At 40.6% G+C, this 18,792-nt stretch overlaps 2 protein-coding genes across 3 annotated transcripts; both read right to left on the bottom strand.

Annotated features, from left to right (window-relative positions):
- Positions 1-4,350: 4,350 nt before the first annotated feature.
- Positions 4,351-8,454, bottom strand: arl4aa (ADP-ribosylation factor-like 4aa). 2 transcript variants are annotated; one of them, XM_023393383.2, is made up of 2 exons: positions 8,311-8,454; positions 4,351-5,831 (listed from the first exon to the last, which is right to left on the bottom strand). In XM_023393383.2, the coding sequence occupies exon 2, from the start codon at positions 5,730-5,732 to the stop codon at positions 5,130-5,132; it is 603 nt and encodes a 200-aa protein (XP_023249151.1). In that variant the 5' UTR covers positions 5,733-5,831; positions 8,311-8,454; the 3' UTR covers positions 4,351-5,129. The 2 variants fall into 2 exon arrangements, with proteins under 2 accessions (XP_023249151.1, XP_023249150.1); XM_023393382.2 differs by lacking the exon at positions 8,311-8,454 and adding an exon at positions 7,130-7,313.
- Positions 8,455-9,004: 550 nt separating this feature from the next.
- Positions 9,005-12,640, bottom strand: cunh7orf78 (chromosome unknown C7orf78 homolog). Its single transcript, XM_023393405.2, has 4 exons — positions 12,021-12,640; positions 11,747-11,831; positions 11,392-11,534; positions 9,005-10,790 (listed from the first exon to the last, which is right to left on the bottom strand). Exons 1-4 carry the CDS (start codon positions 12,447-12,449, stop codon positions 10,704-10,706), a joined length of 744 nt encoding a protein of 247 aa, XP_023249173.1. The 5' UTR covers positions 12,450-12,640; the 3' UTR covers positions 9,005-10,703.
- Positions 12,641-18,792: the final 6,152 nt, after the last annotated feature.

The following is an 18,792-nucleotide window of genomic DNA, read 5'->3' on the forward strand; positions in this document are numbered from 1 at the left end:
AATGGAGATAAGGTTCGTTTTCACTTAAACTGTAATATTTCTCCTACCATTTGTCTATTTCTCGTTATCAGGCCAGAACATGAAATGGGAAAAACTAACAGAAAAATGTTTTACTGGAATCACAACATTACCAAACCTTCTTAACTCAATAAATATCTTAACACAGGCAATAAAACACAACCTGTGTCTGTTTTGCGTCTGTTCGCTTTGGCACAGCTCGCCTTGTCTGTCTCCTCGCTTCCTACGGATTAATGAAACCAGCTTCTCTTCTCTGCACCAAAGAAAACAGGAGTGCACTTCTCTAGCTCCTCAAACAGTGTCTCCCTCCTCCACCCCCTCCACCACCGCCGCCCCTCTCCCCTTGCAGGTGGCCCCGTTCGCTACTTTGAGCAGGGCTGCAGGGCTGCGGGAGGAATTCACATGTAAATAGGCCACTAGCTCTCAATAGACTGGGGGAAGAAAAATGAATCCCGTCATGATAACCTTGCATAATAAGCAGGCTAGGAGTGTGCATATATTGCAGCGTCCCCTTTTTAAGTACACAACGGGATAAACCTGGGAACTCAGCAGAATAAGAGAACCCTCTGGAGGTGGGCTTATGGGAAAGTGCAGTGGTGCAGTTTGACATTACTGTGTCACAGCCTTGCAGAACAAGAGCCTTACGATGTGCATTTTAAAATATGGCTCCTTCTTCCAGTAACAGTTTCATGACACCGAGAGGAGACTGCAGATTTCACAGTTAGCACAGATAGGCATTAGCTATGCAGGCTGAGCACACCCTTGTATGCATGCACTCAAGTTCAGTTTCTCTTTTAGCTCGTACTTATTTTGACCTTATTTCCCAGCAAGCACTAATTAGTCATGTAATTTATCATCGGGCAACTTTCCTTACTCCATCTCAAAGGAAGACAAATGATCTTGTTAGCGTTCAACAACTACAGCTTTAGTCAGTCTTTGACAGAACATCTGTGGCTTAGACTCATGGGATATGTTGTTTTTGAATGCCAACAAAAGACAACAACAACAACAATAAAGATACTCTTATATTCTTGAGTAAGGCTAGTTTAATACACATTAGTGTCACTAGGTTTTGGCAACTTGTGGGTCTCCCAGATATCTCTGCACACCCACCAAATGGCCACAACTTGCCCCTGAAAACTTAAAGAAGCTATTTGTATGTTTTGCTAGTTTTGATATCGCTACATAGCTAGCGTTAGCATTAGCAGCTGTTTACTTACCAGTCTAGAAGAAACGTTGTGATTTCAGCATCAGACTTCACTCCTTTACTTACCAACAGCTGTCTCCACCAATGTTAACTCTTGTCTCTATCACGTCTTTTCTTCTACTGAAGTTAGCATGCTAACCAGCTAGCTCTGGCCTGTCTGGTCACTTTCCGATAGCGACTCACGGTAGCGCCCAATCTGCCCTATCTGAAGATGTAGCGCTGCTCAGAGGACGTATTATATATATTATATATAACCTCTTGTATTGTAAACGCAACGATAGCCGGAGCTCTTGTCAAGTGACAATCACCACCACCCGCTCACGGCTAGAAACCACATTCAGCATCAGAGAAAACTTACAAAAACCCCTTTTAAATGAAAGCTGATTTTACCTATTAGCATACTTCATTTTATTGAATTTTTCTTCTGCAACGGAGGCTAAAACTTTAATACTGATGTAAGCCCTTAAATGTGCCATATGTTACGTTACGTGTGTTATTTGTTTAGCATTAATTTGTTACGCAGTTCATACAACAGTTGTAGTCATAATAACAAAAGAACCACTATGAAAGGGTGGCTTGGCATCAGCCTGGATGCCTTGGGGTGAAGTTCATTTTCTGTACAGACAATAATAATAATAGGGAGTTAGCGGCTGGAGCTCTTCCAAGGTTTGGATGAACAGGAAACTCTCCTGGTTGAGCCACCAGTACAAAACATGTTTGATTAAAAAGTCAAAGGCATAAGCCAGTGCAGTCCACTACTAATTCCCAAAGAGCATTTCAAAGAAGTCACAGAAACTAATATTATGTTTCATGCCCTGCCAACAGCAAGTGAAAGACAAAGGTTGTGCTTTGTAGAAATCTGCACATTTACCTGTTTGGGAAACTGGGTAAACGTTAAGTGAATTTAGCAACTATGGTGCAGCATTTTGTTCTGTGCAACAACATAAAACTATGTTGAGTCTCCTTGATAACTTGTGCTCCTACAGCACGTTGAGGGTGTGTTTATGTTGAGAGACACTCAGTATATCATTAAAAGAAAACTTTGACATGGGAATTTACAGTCCTCTTTGAAGCAGCAGCTCCACCCACTTTTGCAGCTTTATCATATGTGGTAGAAAGATCTGTTTTACACACATTCTCACCAGACACATATACACACACACACACACACACGGCAGAACATTTTGTACAGTCTGCAGCTGTATGCCGCCCAACCTGAAAAATAACTCTCTCAGCAAGAGCAGCTGAGATGGCTCCGGCTCAGTATAAAAGCAATAATGGGCTGGGATTCTTGTATGGATGAGCTACTCCAAACAACACATGCGCTGCAGTGCGCTTTTATTTCACGTTGGTGAAGAGCGTTTCTGTGCCAAACACATCATCTGAGGTTAATGGGTTAATGGATGGCCCCTGGACGAGAGCTTTATTCACCCTGATCCACCTTTCACTGAGGGCTTTACAAGAACGAGGAGAAATAAAGGACGACACACACACACACACACACACACACACACACACAGGAAAGAAAGATATTAACAATAAAAGTGATTATGGTTGCTATAGTCTCGCTATATGTTTTAGACGTATTAAACTGAGTCAGCAAAAGTAAAGCACAAGAGAGGGAATGAGCTTTATGACTTACAGAGCCAATAACGAAGAGTAATCCCCCGGTGAGTACTTAAACAGATGAAAGGAAGTGACCTGAGGTGCATGCAACAACAGAGGGAGAGCAGCACAGGACACATGACTTACACACACACACACACACACACACACACACACACACACACACTGAAATCTGACTGGTTTGTAGAGAAAAGGAAGTAGAATCAGGAAAAGTGTGAGCATGCCTTTGCCCCCTTAAAGTTTCCTTCTTTGGCAAACACGTAGGGAAGAGGCACCTGGTCTTCCCGGCACAAAAACATGATTCATCAACATCTGACAAAAACAGGGCATTCTGGGAGCTTAGTAACCATGTGACCACAACACTCTGGGTTGAAATCCAGCCAGGACCCTTGTTGCATGTCATTCCTCCTCACTCTCTTGCCATAATTCCTGTTCCCCTCTGCTCTGATAAAGCCGTAAGAGCCACAGAAAAAACTTGCATTAACCAAGAAGTGTTTCATTTCTGCCGTAATGTGTGAAATCTAGCACTAACACCACGTTTTTCTATTTTTAAATGCAGCTGATCCCCTAAGATTCAGCATCAAAAAAACCTCACGTCAAGCTCGTAATCATCACACTGAACTGGGGCAGATATTTGTATGGGTGAGGATGTTTGGTGATTCAGCCCGGGAGCGGTGCGAACGCCCAATCTGCATCACACACACTTATTTTAGAAAGGCAGCAGCTGCGTTGACCAGCTGGGCTTACAGTCATTAATTGTTTCAGAGGAATGGGGAGAGCAAATGGTGTTAATACACACACACACACACACACCCGGACAGCTCAGTACCAAAATACTCAGTAAGGCCCCCGGATTCACAGCCTCCTGCCCCAGCCTGTTGTACTGGGTCCGGCCTCCAGACTGCCCTAACAACATTTTCTAGTCCTGATGAGAGCCTGTGTGTGCTGCGACGCATCAGTGCGTCTCTTAACCCTTTACACTGCTGCAGCCAATAGTGGAAAAACATTTAATCTTTTTTACTGCGGCGAACCTTTCATTGTTTTTAAGGTCTTGGATGACATGCACCAACTTTGCTTTTGAGCACTTGTACCTGACTGTAAATGTAAATTTTTTCCGTGCTTAATCATTTAAATGGACCCTGAAGTGTTGGGTGTGCTCCTGTGTCAACACAATCATTCTGCAAGTTGCCTAAAAAGAAACACAGGAAGATTTTGTGATAATTAGAGGGTAGGTTGACTGAGCGTGTCGTTTGTTTTTCAGAAACTCCCTCCAATCATAGTCACATGTAACACAACAACTAGTCCTGCAACGTCAGCAACTCAGCAGCTCCACTGGTGGTTTAGTACCTCATTAAAGGAGGTGTTTTTTATATATGTTGCTTGTTTAAATAATGGTCTCATTCTGCAGATTCAAACGAGCTTCTTTTCTGCTACCGCCTCAAATGGACTGAAGGTTACAATCCTGAACATCAGTTGACATAATAATAGCTACAATACCATTGTGAACGTTGTTCTAAATGTTTTATTTAGCAAAACATAATGCATATATCTGTCTAATAACAATATGGCCGACCTACTGTACAGCAGAATCTTTTGTATTTCGCCCAAACGTTTCTGTAAAATCCAACACAATATTCTCAATTTAAAAACTGTAAACCTCATAGGAAGTGATACTCTAAAGTGCTTTTAAAAATCAAGATATAAGACAGCAAGCAAATCCATAATAATGCTATAATGCATGATAATACTTTTCTTTCACAGAGAAAGTCCAGTGTAAAAAAAAAAAGGAAAAATTAACAAGTTATGATAACAACATACAAAACAGTAAAAATAAAACTGATGCTCATGTCATTGCCCTCTCTGGTGTATCAATGTGGAATCATTTACCAAATAACCCTTCAACGAGTCAAAGCCTTTTCTTAAATTATTTTTGGTAATATTGTTTGGAACTTCCGGTAGCCATTCGTGAAACGTACAGCATCCTTAAAACAACTTCTATCACCTTTCCAGACCCCAAACCCTCTGTGCATTTAAATCCATATAAACTCTTTATAGCATCCACACATGTCTGAAACTTTCTCATCTTCATACTGTATTCCTCTGTGTCACTTCCTGATCAACAGCATCATCACAAGACCAAGAGCAGGAATCCTAAAGCTCAGTTTTGGACTGATAAAACTCAGCGTGTTGAATCTGGACCTGCAGTGGAAGCAGGAGAAAAATCCTTTATGTTTCCTTCACATATTAAAACAGCAGACAAGTCTATCTCGTGACGGGTTTATCTCTTCTTCCTCTGCTGCCGGAGCACCTTTCTCCTTTTCAGGATCATGTCGTGGAGTCTTTCCAGGCCGTCCCTGAGCCCGTCTCCGATGATGGCGCAGGCTGGCTGCAGATGCCAAGGAGTTGCAGGGCCCAGTTCTTTCAGCGCCAGCAATTTCTCTACATCAGCCAATCCCAGGGAGTGTCTCAAGTCCTGTTTGTTGGCCACCACCAGCAGGGGCACCCCTTGGTTTTCGGAGGTCTTGGCGATTTTATGGAGCTCCGTTTTGGCCTCCTCCATGCGCTCCGCATCCACAGAGTCCACCACGAATATGATGCCGTCCGTGCATCGCGTGTACGACTTCCACAGGGGGCGTAGCTTCTCCTGACCACCGACGTCCCAGAAGTGGAACGTCACAGTCCTGTGTCCGCCCAGAGACACTTTGACCTTCTCCGCATTGAAACCTTTGGTGGGCACCGTGTTCACGAACTCGTTGAACTGCAGTCGGTACAAAACGGTGGTCTTCCCCGCAGAGTCCAGCCCAAGGATGGCGATGTGAAACGACTGGAAGAACGGGACGCTTGACAGGAAGCTAGGTTGTTCCGACAATCCATTCCCCATCTTTCCTCATGAGGAAGGATTTGTGACGTGAGAGGTTTGATCCGACTGTCCAGCAGAGGCGAAGAGTTGCTTAAATTCCAAAATGGCTGCAGCAATAACCTGGAAGAATATTGCACATGTTATTGTGGGTTATTGAGGTAATGCAACTTTTACTGAACATGAGATTTCCCAAGATTCCCAAGGTCTGTTGTTTTCAAGACGCCATCATTGTGAGATTTGATGTTGCATGTGTACAGAGGAGTCATAAAGTCAACAAACTGAGGGATGTAAGTCACACAACATCTATGTAAAGTTCGCATTAGCCTCTGTGAGCCTCTGGTCGGGCTGCAGCAGCACAACCCTCAAGTGTACTGAACTGATCAAAGGTGCATTTCATTGCTTATGAATTCAACTTTGCATTTGTGGGAGGAAGACTGTGTTATGTCCTCTTTCAAAAGTTACATCACCGCCCTTTAAAGCTGGGCTTAACAATGTAATGCTATAATGAAATCAAAAGCGCTTTGATGAAGCCACTGAATAGATGACACTGACCGACAGACAAAGTTAGTGACTAGATTGTGAACATGGTGGGGGATGATCTAACAAGCTAAAGACACAGGAAAGAGTGAATATTAGATTTTCATTCGTCACATGGCCAGAAAACACCACTCAACATGAATGCTAATGCCGCTCTGAGACTGCTGGGTGTGTATATAGGTGAATGGTTGCTGACACATTCACCATAAAAACTTTATAACACGATGCGTCAGATGGCGCGTGGTGTTTCCAGCTTGTTGACCTGAGCAGTGAAACGTCATTTATCATTATGTTTATCGTGTGAAAAACAAATATTATAGTATTTTTTTATACTGAATATATCAATTACTGAAATATGACGACATTTTAGGGATGACTACAGGTGCCAATCAGAAGATTTTCACATGCATGGACCTGACCAAACAGAGGGAGGCTCTCAGCTTTCATTTCACCCAGAAAAGCCAAAGTCCATAACCATGTAAGACCAGGAAATGACATCTGAGCTATATGCTGTATATATTCTGGTGTCAAAGTGTCATTATTATGTTGATATCAATGTAACAGGCATTATCAAAAGTACTATGGCAGCTTATTACTTTCATATACTTCATTTGATCCAGTGTACGGTGATCTTATCGTGCTGATTTTAATGCAAAAGTCCAAAACAAATAGTACAAAATATAATTAATTTATCTTGTATGGTATCACATTACCCTCCCATAAGGCCCTGCTAATTATACTGTGATCTTATTAGTATTACTACAGAGTTGAATCGGTGCCTGTGTATTTTGCTTGGATATGAGACTGCACTACATTCACAGAGGGCCGACAGGTGGACAAATGCATTTTTATTCCCAGTCCAGATAAAACTGGTTACCTACCAGTGAGAGCCATCTGTGGAGAGAAGACTACAGCAGCACAGTCACGATCCTCTCCAGCGTCTACACAGCCTGAGAATGATTAGTATTCCCACTTCTTATCTCGGGGCATCGACGACAGAAAAAAGAAAACCCCTCGCTGGAGACGGAGCCACCCTCCCCGTCAGTCCTCGCTGTCCCGTGTGGATCTACCGCGGAGGGACACCGCTGCTGTGAGTGTGAGCCCCAGTCTTGGATCAACGCCCACGCGGACACTGCGGCCGCCCGCGATTGGTGCGTGTCCTCGGTTCTCTCTCAGCTGATTGGCTAACACGGCTGTCAATCACGCGTCTGCCCGGGAACCAGGATCACCTGTTGCTCCAAGTCTGTCACGCCATTCTACTTTTTATTTGATCCATTTTCAGCCGCAAAGTGAGTTTTCTTTACAAGTATCAATATTATACTGTAAAAAATACTCCAACTAAAATCTGCATCAGGCTGCAACTAACAATTATTTTTATTATTAATTAATCTGACAATGGCTTCCTTGATTAATCGATTAATTGCTTCATCAAAAAAAAGAAAAAAAAATTGTGATATATAGTTTAAACTATTATATACTTTTCACATTTTTGAAGCTGGAACTAGCAAATATCTGCTTGAAAAGTGACTAAAATTATTATTTGATAATCAAAACAGTTGATCTGTTGATCAACCAATTGATTAATCAATCAATCGTTTCTATATAAGAATGTAGGTATAATCAGGAAAATGTAGGCTACTTGGTTTTAAAGTGAAAGAAAAATGCAGAAAATGGTTCTATTTTATATCATGAAAGCATTTTTTATTACTCACGCATTAAAAAGATTGATTTTACTGCAGCTGATTGGGGTGGAGCTCATTTTAACTATACTGCATAAAAGCAAGCACCAAATATTATTTTATCATGGATTAATCTGTTGATTATTTTTTTTATTTATTACATTTTGATGATGTAATTCATCACACGTTGGAGATTTGTGGCTACTGAGAGAAAATGTTCAAGAGCCGAAAATACGTTTCAAAGCCTATTTTGTGATATGATTCAGGCGAGTGACTCTGTGGTTTCATTGTCGTTCTCAGTTTCTTACAGCTCATATTAAACCAGTCAGTGACTTTCAATGTTCAGAAGCAGATAAATGTCAGTAAATTCAGATTGAACTCACCGTAGATTCAGCTCGGCGAGTCGTCCTGCCCCTCTGTCCGTTTGCGTGTGTATGTGTGTGTTAAGAGAGATAAAGAGGGTGTGTGTGTTCATCCATAATGTGTATGTGTGTGTGTGTGTGTGTGTGTGTGTGTGTGTGTGTGTGTGTCTGCAGAAACAGCGCCGCCCCGTTCGACCGCGTGTTTTTGTTTAAAATGATTGGTCAGAGGGCAGGAAAGGAAAAGCAGCACACGCACACGCACAAACACACACGCACACACACACACACACACACACACACACACACACACACACACACACACACTGCAGCCCATCATGCATGAAGGATAACAAACAGTCACTGGCTTTTAGCCACCGGCTGCCTTACATAACCTGCTGCTGTTTTAGGTCACATTAGGTTTTTTGATTTGGTTATTTTTACACAGCCCCATTTGAATCTGCACAAAGGAAGAGCCACCATGCATGATCAAGAGATTACTTATTAACAATAATAATAATTTCAACAAGTACAATCAGGTATTAGTCAGTTATTTCATTGAAAATAATGAAAACTTATTATAATTTATTATTTAATGTTTATTTTTATGGATGGATCGATGCCACATACCACTGCATTTATCCCTTTCCCGTTTCATGCCTGTTCCATAATGGTATTCTATACAAATACACAAAACTCAACAAAAATGACAAACGAAATAGGACAGAATGCAAACAATGATAAAATACATTAATTTTAGCTTATAAATCAGGTTACATATGGTCCATTTAAAAGTCATATTGACAACTGACAGTTTCTGGAAATTAGCGCCCCCTACTGCAGAAAATATGCTACATCTAAACTTCGAAATCACTGTTGAAAAATAAATAACTTTTACATTTTTATGACATGACACTGTTAAAGATGTGGTTAGGTTTAAGCACAAAAACAACTGGGTTACGTTTAGGGAAAGATCACAGTTTGAGTTAAAGTCAGTACTGGTTGGACGCTTCGGTGCGTCGAGCTCACAAGCGTCAACATACATTCGCACACAAGTAGGACAATCAAATTAGACAATACCCCCAAAGGTGGCATTTTTCATTATACAACGTGAGAAACTGCAGAAGAATTATACTTCATGCACGGACCCTTAACAATGAAACTACAGGTCATAATAAGCTGCTTGGACAAAGGATCTATGGGGTCATTGAGATTATCACACTAATTCCACAGAGCATCCCTTTGTCTCGTAAGCTTTATTTACCATATTAGTTCTATTACATATCCTGTGCTTCATTTCCAGCTTCCCATAAAAGGGAGGTGGATAATTAACCCATGTTTAGGCTCCTCTTTTGTTTTCCCTGTACAAGTTTGTCCCAGTTGGCATAACAAAAGTGACACAACGTAAATACAATCCTCATTATTCATGTTGAAATACACCTGTTTAATGAGAGGGAAGATTTGATGAGATTCTTGAGATTCTGGAAAGCATAACAGGAGATTAAAATAAGTAGAACACATGGCAGCCTCTGGGTCATGATATTCCTTTCATTTTATATTTAGTCCATGAGTTATGCACAGAGTCACACATGTCTCATTAAACACACATGTGCAGCTATTACAGATATGCGTCAGACATGTGCAGGCCTCACGTGTTTATAACTGTTGGGGTTCTGAACGAGGCAGCTGTCAGTGGACCAGTGGGCTTCGTAATGTGGTGCGCTGTGTCCTCCATGACACCAGTCACTGCAAGTTTCATGCTATCTCTGCCAGTTCTGTTGAGTCCTCTTTGGTTTAAATCAGCTTTAATAACATAACGCTGACAGTTGGGATGGTGTAAGAATGTCTTGAATTTCATTAATGTTGCATTGAAACAACAGAAATCATGTAGCTACCTGGAAGATAGTAAAAACAGATTCAGAAAATGGGAAAAAGGCTGTAATTATGTGTGATGTAATATATAAGTACATGTAAATTGTAGTAAATGAGGTAACATGAAAAATCACTGATGTGATCCTTACTTATATTCTCAGCTCATACTCAGTTATACAGTATTTTTCTATCATCACAGCTTTATCTCGTTGAGGTTATTTGTTTTATTTTGTCGCCTATAGTTATAAGTCAGATATCCGTCCAAATGTCGTACGAATTGTTTGAGATAAACAGTTTTTGGCACTAATTCTCCAGTCATTACACCATCACATAATAAGAGGGCGCAATAATGTAATGAAAAGATTTCCAGTCAAATCTCAAACAACATAAAGTCTGTTTATGCACAAATTAATGGAAACAGTCTGTTAGTTGGGACCCCATGCTTTCTCAACACATATTATATTGATTTAAACTCAACAGATTAAACGAAAGAATGTGAATATACACACAGAAAACTAATGAAATATAGATTTGAAAAGAAAGAATCATGATTTATTTTTCCAGGATCTTGAGAGCTTCTCTTCCACTCGATCCAAGAAGGCACTGTGCGCTGCTCGTCTTCGCCGGTGTCTCTGTGAAACACAAACTGTCAGTTTCAACGTGGCTCTAAATCCAAACCGTCTAAACTGATAAATATATTTATAAATAAAATATATTTACTCACAACTTAAGTAAATGATAAAAAATGTAACAGGATTCACCAGAAACCATGTTGTTTGCTGGTTATAATGATAATTTAGCTTCAATTAGATCCTTGTTCTTCTGCGTGTGTAATACTTTTGACCAACTTTCAGACAGTACTGTAAAGTTTAAAAGCATTTACATGTAGTTTTAACTGCTTCATATACTGGTTGGTAGTCCAATGTACAACAATGTACCATGTTTTTAGAAAGTCTTCATATGTTTTGAGTGTAAAATAGCTGTCAGATTAATGTAGTGGATCAAATAGTGCAAGTTTACCTCAAAATTGTACAGTACAGAGAAAATGCTACTTTCCACTTCGTAATCACAATAAATTACGTCTTTTTAAGATATCATTCACACTGCACACAATGTGCATGATGTGGGTTGTTTTTACTGTACAGGTATTTACTGTTGACCAAATGTGACAAACTGTGATATCAGAACCGATCACTTGTGCGTATATATAATGTTAAAACACCATCTACTGACAGTGTAGGAGGCTGATTTTGGAGGCCAGGGCGGCAGAGGGAGGATGAGCCCCGCATCCCATCTGGGCTCTGCAGGTTTATATGTGTCCATTCTTGTCTTGGTGTCCCTTGAACTGAAGTATATGTCAGATCTGATGGTCCGCACTGGAAAAAGAAAGACATTAAGTCATTCATTTGTAGGAGCATGAAGTGTAATAATACAATAACAGCCTTTTGTTCTGCATTTGTTTCAATAAAACATGGTGCTGCAGTTTAGATACAAAATTGTGACACTCAGAATACCAATGTCTGAGACAAAGTTTCAGCCAAAATGACGTCAGAGAACAAAGTAAAAAAAGATTGTTTAATGTACTTACTTGTGTCCAAGTGCCTTAATTTTAAATTCAGGTTGCCAGGATCTCTCTCATAAGTAGTTACTATGTCTGGAAGGTCGTCATCAAGCTGAAGTGAGTGATTTAAAAGCAAAAATGTTTAGTCTGTTTAGTCTTTGTGTTTATCACCATCTTGTGGTCAAATTAAATATTACAACCTTACTTGAAACAAGGTAAAATGTGTAGGACCTTGCAGGCTGGTCTTGTATTGAGTCAATGTACACCAGTATTATAATACATGGAGTTTAAAGAGACTTACCGGTCTGAAGTTATGAGGTTTTGGGTTCTTGTAAGGTTCAGAAAGATACTTTCCCGTCCTGACAAACATCAGCTCAGTCTCCAGAGGATCAGGAGGCCTGTACAATGTGATGAACTTTGGATTGTCTTTCCTCTTGTAACTCTGATCTAAAACATTAGGTAGAAATATTCCAGTTCTCCTCTTTGTTTCAGTGGTTTGTGGGACTTCTACAGTTGTCTTTCTTTCTTTCTCCTGAGGAACCGACAGAGATCTGTACAGCTTCAGGGAGAAATCCGGCGGCTTGATGCTCCACACGTCACTCTTGATCTCAGTCTCTGGCAGCTTAAAATATTTGCTTCTTGCAAGGCGGAGGTCTTGACTTGCAGAGAATTGGATTTTTCCTTCAAAGCAGACTGAGGGCAGCGGATGCAGCAAACCATATGGAGCCATTTTGATTTGTCGACGGACAAATGAGGTATCTGCTTACCTTGAATCTCAATGCCAGGCCTGTCAACGTCTCGAGACTCACAAGATTAAATCCAACTCAACTCGCAACACAGCGGTAGCCCCAGGAGAAAGAGGCAGACAGTAGCACAAGGGTTTATTACAGACACAACACATAAAAAGTGCTGCCTGGTTACAAGCGCCTTTAGTCTTCTTAACAAAAAGAATCAAGGGAAGTGGGCTGAGCTCAGTAAGACATTCAACAAAAACAGAAAACAGGAACTTAGCAACACTGCAAACAAAGTGCCCGCTGAACAGCAGAAATCCTGGCAGCTTGTAGTTGTATTATCAGTTCATTTCAAGACATTCTATGGCGGGTACAATATTCATTTACAGATATATTAAGTATATTTTTTTGGGGGGGGCTTTTTATGCCTTTATTGGACAGTATAGTGGAGAGAGACAGGAAACGGGGAGGCAGAGAAGGGGGAATGACATGCAGCGAAAGGCCGGGATTCGAACCGGGGCCGACTGCAGCGAGGACTGTAGCCTCTACACATGGGGCGACTGCTTAGACCACTCCGCACACAACGCCCCATTTACAGATATATTAGATCAGATTATGTGTAATTTAGGTTTTCTTTCTCAAAAGAAAAAAATCTTTACTTTTAGTTTCATGCTTACTCATCCAATATTTAGATGATTTACACTGTTGTTGAGTATTCATGGTTAAGACAACACCAGAGGTTGAAGTGTTAGCAAAGTACATTTACTCAAGAACTGTACTTAGGCACAATTTTGCAAGTTCTTATTTCTACTTTACTTGAGTATTTTAATTTTATGCTATTTTATGATTTTGCGTCACTACATTTTTGGGGAAAATATAGCACTTTTTACTCCACCACATTTGACATCCATAGATATTAGTTACTTCGCAGATTCTGATGATTAATCCAAGATATAATCAACAAATAAATTTCTGATGTATAATTGTATAGTATTTAATACATGCGGATTAAATCCACCATGTTTCATTTCGATGTCTCAATCGTTAAAGAGAGAATTCAAGAGAGAATTCACCCCAACAGTATCACATCACATCGTGTGTGATGTCATGTCTCCACTAGATGGCAGCAGACACTCGAGTCCTGCCGTTGGGAGCAGTCAGAGAACAGCTGATTCAGCACATGGTTGTATTAAGTGTTATTTCAATTTTTTTTAGCAGGTGCAGACAGTTTTTAATTTCTATACTTGTAAAGTTAGACTGGGAGAAATACAGGTTTGGGAATGAGGGCATGGCTCTAAATTAATTCAAAGGTCCTGTATGATGATGCCAACATCATCAATGCTTACAGTGTGTAAAGCATCTCGGGAGGCAGGCATGAGGAGATGATGCCTCTTCCAGATTGCATGAGAAAAAGCTGTTTAATGTCTGCTGTCGCTACATAAGATGTTTTCACGGGCTGAACCCCCCAAAAAAGTCAAGAAAACAGTCCAGAAATGAGCTGGTAGCAAACAGGAGGCTGCTGGTTTTCCTCAGTACCAAGTATTTTAATGAACAAATCTCAATCTATATAAAAAAAAAAACAACAGCACATCAACATGGCTTTTTAGTGTCTTTCAGCTCATTGTTTTTGGCTCAGTTTGGGTTCACTCTCACTGCTCTCATCAGTGGCATTTCCAGCTGAAGCAGGCAAATGTATTCAGCGTAAAAGCTCTGATAAACCCGCTGTAGACTGTACCTCCTCAGCATCAAACAGCAGAAACACAAAGTTAATAGGAGAGTAAATATTGGATTTAAATCCACCAGCTGGACAGAAACATGACTTCAAATGGATGGTAATGTCAAATTGACATGGTGATAATATGTAAACTTTGTTTGCTTTGTTTGGCTTGTTCCTCTTCCACTAGGACTGAAGCTAAAATGTAAAACTTTTCCTTTTTGTTTTGTCAGTACATCAACTGCTATCATAACTTATTACAGCTAAGGAATCCTTTTAAGTTTTAAGGTCACAATGGTAGAAAAACAGTAACATCAGAGGTCAGGGCTGTGATTTACAAGAGCCACACAGTAAGGACAGGAGATCTTTGTTTGGACCAGCTCAGACAGCTGACACGACGGGGCAAAAGTAACAGGAAACCTGAGCCGAGACCAAACAGCGCCTGTGAAGGAGCTGACCTCACTGCCCCTGTAAAACCGGGAGCCGCCACCTTCAGAGGCTCCTCTCAACCCCTGGCCCCTCAGCTCTGCGTCTGAAAAACCTCCACCATTGTGTCCAGTGACATTTACAGCCACCGTGCAATCAGTGGCTCTGCTGAAACAATTACAGGAGCCTTTTGTCAAGCGTGTCAGTCAGAGATGCTGCCGTTGACCCTGCTTTTCAGCGGCCTCAGGGACGTCTCCGTGTCACTCTGACAACATGATGGAGCCTAATTGCATTGTTGTTTGAACACTAAAAGAAAAAGTACCGCACATAAATCGCGCTGTCCCAGGGGAGATGAAAATCAGACAAGAGAGCTCTCTGTATGAACTCATCAGCTCAGACAGAGCAAACAAAGAGCTCTCCACAAACACTCACTGAACTCTAATTCAGACTTAATGTTTTATCTCAACCCCTTATGTACAGTTGAAGTCAGAGGTTTACATGAACTTAAAACTCACTTTAACCACTCCACAGATTTTATTCCATGTTCTCTGTGATGTCTAGCTTTAGGACAGATAATACAGACTTAACTTTCTGTGGGCCCAGGAGTAACATAAGTGAACATTTAAGCCTTTCATTTAGTCAAAATTGCTTTCAAATTAATCAGCTGTATGTTTATGAACAATGTGATTATTATTTATTAGTAATTTGAACTTCGTGCACAGCTGCTGTTGGACTTATACTTGCAGTTTACCTTCACTTACAGCTGCAGTTTATAGATTTTTGCTGCTGTTTGTGGACTTCATGCTGCTTTACTCTGTGTGTAAATATGTCTTAATAAAACAGCATGTTATGTAATCTGATTCCAGCCTGCATCTAAGGCGTGGGGGAAATAGCAGGAAATCAACAAACACCATTCAGGCCCACCACCACCGTCCCAAACATGCAAACATTTGCAGGACAAGGAGAAATATAGTTGAAAAATTAACTCACTCTCATCTTATTAAAAAAAAAATCATTCACTGATAGAATTTTCCTACATGCAGCAAAACATTCAGGTTCATCTCATTAACGTATTTTCTGCCTCCTCTTCTCGCTGGTATCGTATTGTATTGAGTATAATACACAATGTATAGAAGATCGTTATCTTATAAGGGTTTGTCATTTAATACTGTAAATTCATACACAGGAGTCCTCAACTGAAGCAGGTATTCATGCACCTGTCCTGACAGCTGTTATATGTATGTGATTAACTGTGATCCACCATGTCTGAACTAAAGTATTTGTCTTTTACTGTCATTCAGAGGAATCCACACTGAAAACTGAATGACTGATGCCCACAGAAGGAGGACCTCATGTATGGACAAAGGAGACTGTATGGACATCCTTAGTTTTCATGGTGATGATGATGATGCCAGAAAACAACTTCCAGTTCATCTTCCTCTGATGAGAAGACAGACCAGCTGTTTAGACATTTGTTATGTGTGGGTCAGAACTTGTCTGTTTTTCTTCCTGGCTGCTCCAAAGCCTCAACTGATGTCACTTCCTCTTTGTGATGTCAGTTAAAAGCAACAGTACATTGTTTATAGACAAAACATGTTACTGTGACGGGGTGGTAAATCAAAATGAGGGACACACACAAATCATTACATTTTTACAAGAAAGTATGTTTTTATTAAAAAGAATATCTTATTTAAATAGGGACACACATATAATCCTGACAATAATAAAGGTTTTATAAAAAACAACATTTATTGGTGATATTTCAGATACAAGTGTCAATTTGTTTAATATGGACGTGAAAGTTGCCGTGTTCTAAGGAAAAATACTAAAAATAGTATGTTAGTCTTTATAAATAGTATTTTCTCATTTAACATCATGGCAAGAATACTTGACTTAATGGTTCTAAGATTTGGAAACACACTTTTTCACATTTTTGTTCCTTATGCATCTCATCAAATGTTACAGACCAAATGGCACCTGTTTCTTTTCTTTTTTTTAAGTTATTTTTCTGGGCAAATTTTGCCTTTATTCAGACAGGGACAGTGAGAGAGTGACAGGAAAGTGGGGGAGAGAGAGGGGATGACATGCCGCAAAGGGCCATGGGTCGGACGCAAACCCATGGCTGCTGAGGTAAGGACTGAGCCTAAGCGGTTCGCGCTCTACCAGTTGAGCCACGAGAGCGGTTTCATAGAATGACTCAGCTATCGTCTATATGGGGATATAGTGGTATAGCTTTATTGCAGATCAACTTCTGTAAGGGCATGTACATGTGTGTGTACATGTCTGTCTGTGGTTGTGGGGACACATTTGTGTTTGAAACTATCAGTGTGAGGTTATTGTGGCCAGTCGTGACAGCTTCACAAGGCTTTTAGAGGGACACCTGCAGTGACTGAGGTCAGTGTCAGGATGAGTCTCTGCGACATGAATGAAACTAAGGTAACGTCCTTTGTGCAGATTGAAATGTGAGGAGTGAAATACACGCACCAAGCAGCAGGAACATTCAAAAGTTATCCAGGAATTTTCTAGTACTTTTAATGTCATCCTCTTCCGGAGTAATCTTCCGTAACTGTGTCATCAGTTCTGCTCTTTCTTGTTCAACTTTTTCGTCATATAAAAATATGTTAAACTGAGCGCAGCGCAGTCACCTGGATTTTAAAGTGTGTTTTGTCTGTATGCTAATCAGGCTGCGCGGACTCCATGACGGGATTGGTCGGAAGCAGAGAGGAGGAGCCTCCGACTCCACGGCCGGTTTCTCCTATTGGTGCGGAAATGATCCTGACAATCCTTACCACAGCTGCAGCCGTTCAAGCATCAGAGGAAGAGAGTTTAAGAGCCCAGCCCTCACATCATTAGTGGTGGCTGACATGATAGGCAGCTCGCCTCTGTACCACTTGTGTGAACATGTGTGTAATTTGTGATTTGGTTTTTGATGCTGGTAGTGATTGTTGGGGACTGGGCTAGGTTTAAAATTCTGATTGTGCATCACACCCTTAGAAAAAGACTGTTGGACACATTAAGAACAGGGGTGCTGCTTCTTGTGTTTTTGGGTTGGTTATAATAACATAGTTAGGCTCTTTGTTGGCTCCTGTTCCCCTACTTCAGTTATCCTCTTGCCTTGTTTGGATTTTTGTTTACTTATTTACCCTCCTGGTTATGTAATAAATCAGTAAATTTGATTTACCAATAACACCTGGTTTTATGTTGCTTCCCTTTTCCCCTAGCTGGGTCATAACATAAAGACGGTGACTGGGAAGACAGCCCCATGGCCTTATATATATATATATAGAGAGAGAGAGAGACACTAGAAACCAACATGTCTGCAATGTACTGAAACCTGGCTCTGTCAGCAGTCCACAGTCAGTAAGTGAAATACTAGGTGAGTAAAATTTTGCAGGCTGTTGTATCTTCTTTGCTTGCAGAAATCAACTGCCTGGTACTGGATGTGAGTCCCACAGCGTCAGAGGTTTCACTTTCTCAGCAAAGTGGTTCTACAAAGGGTTTATATCTTGATGCTTCATGTGAACCGTGCAACATCTACTGGCCTGAATGCAAAATGAGCAAATACAGACGTTTGTATGTCACAAATTGAATGTAAGTATAATGGAAAGCATGATTGTATTTTTCTAATCCAAGCATAGATTTATATACTGTAAAAGCAAATAAAATGTTTTGTAAGCATCAAATGTGTCAATATCAGTCAAGTTAAGCTCCATGTCTTTGTTTTAACTAAGTGTTAAAAACTGTAAGTTGGTTTGCAATGTGAGCAAAGAACATGTAGCTTTACTTTTAAATGTCAGCTTTGGTGGTTTTGCTGTAAAGGTGCAATATAAGATGTGGCCAGAACTTTAGTTTAAAATGTTCCAAAAATGAATTATCACTATCAACAGTATGTGAAGCAGCCACAGTGACGATGTCATGATCAAGATCTCCATCTGTTGTATTTCAGTTATCTACTGAAGTGCGCATGCGCACTAGCCAGCCCGACCTGTCCTGTGTTGTAATACCACTTTGTGACACTAGACGCTGTGTGAGTCAGCGGAGCGTCAAGTCTGCCCTCAGTCCCACGAAGAAGAACAACTTCCGGCAGAGCTTGAAGTTAGCATCAAAGAAACACAGGAATGGCTGAACCTCCTAAAAGGTGATATTCATCTTCATCCTGAAGGACCGCTCCCGACAAGAAGCCACGTTCAACGACAAAGAAA

This window comes from Seriola lalandi, unplaced genomic scaffold (genome assembly GCF_002814215.2).
Source record: "Seriola lalandi dorsalis isolate HSWRI2012SDOR001 ecotype SW California unplaced genomic scaffold, Sedor1 jcf7180002054934, whole genome shotgun sequence".
Taxonomy (NCBI): domain Eukaryota; kingdom Metazoa; phylum Chordata; class Actinopteri; order Carangiformes; family Carangidae; genus Seriola; species Seriola lalandi.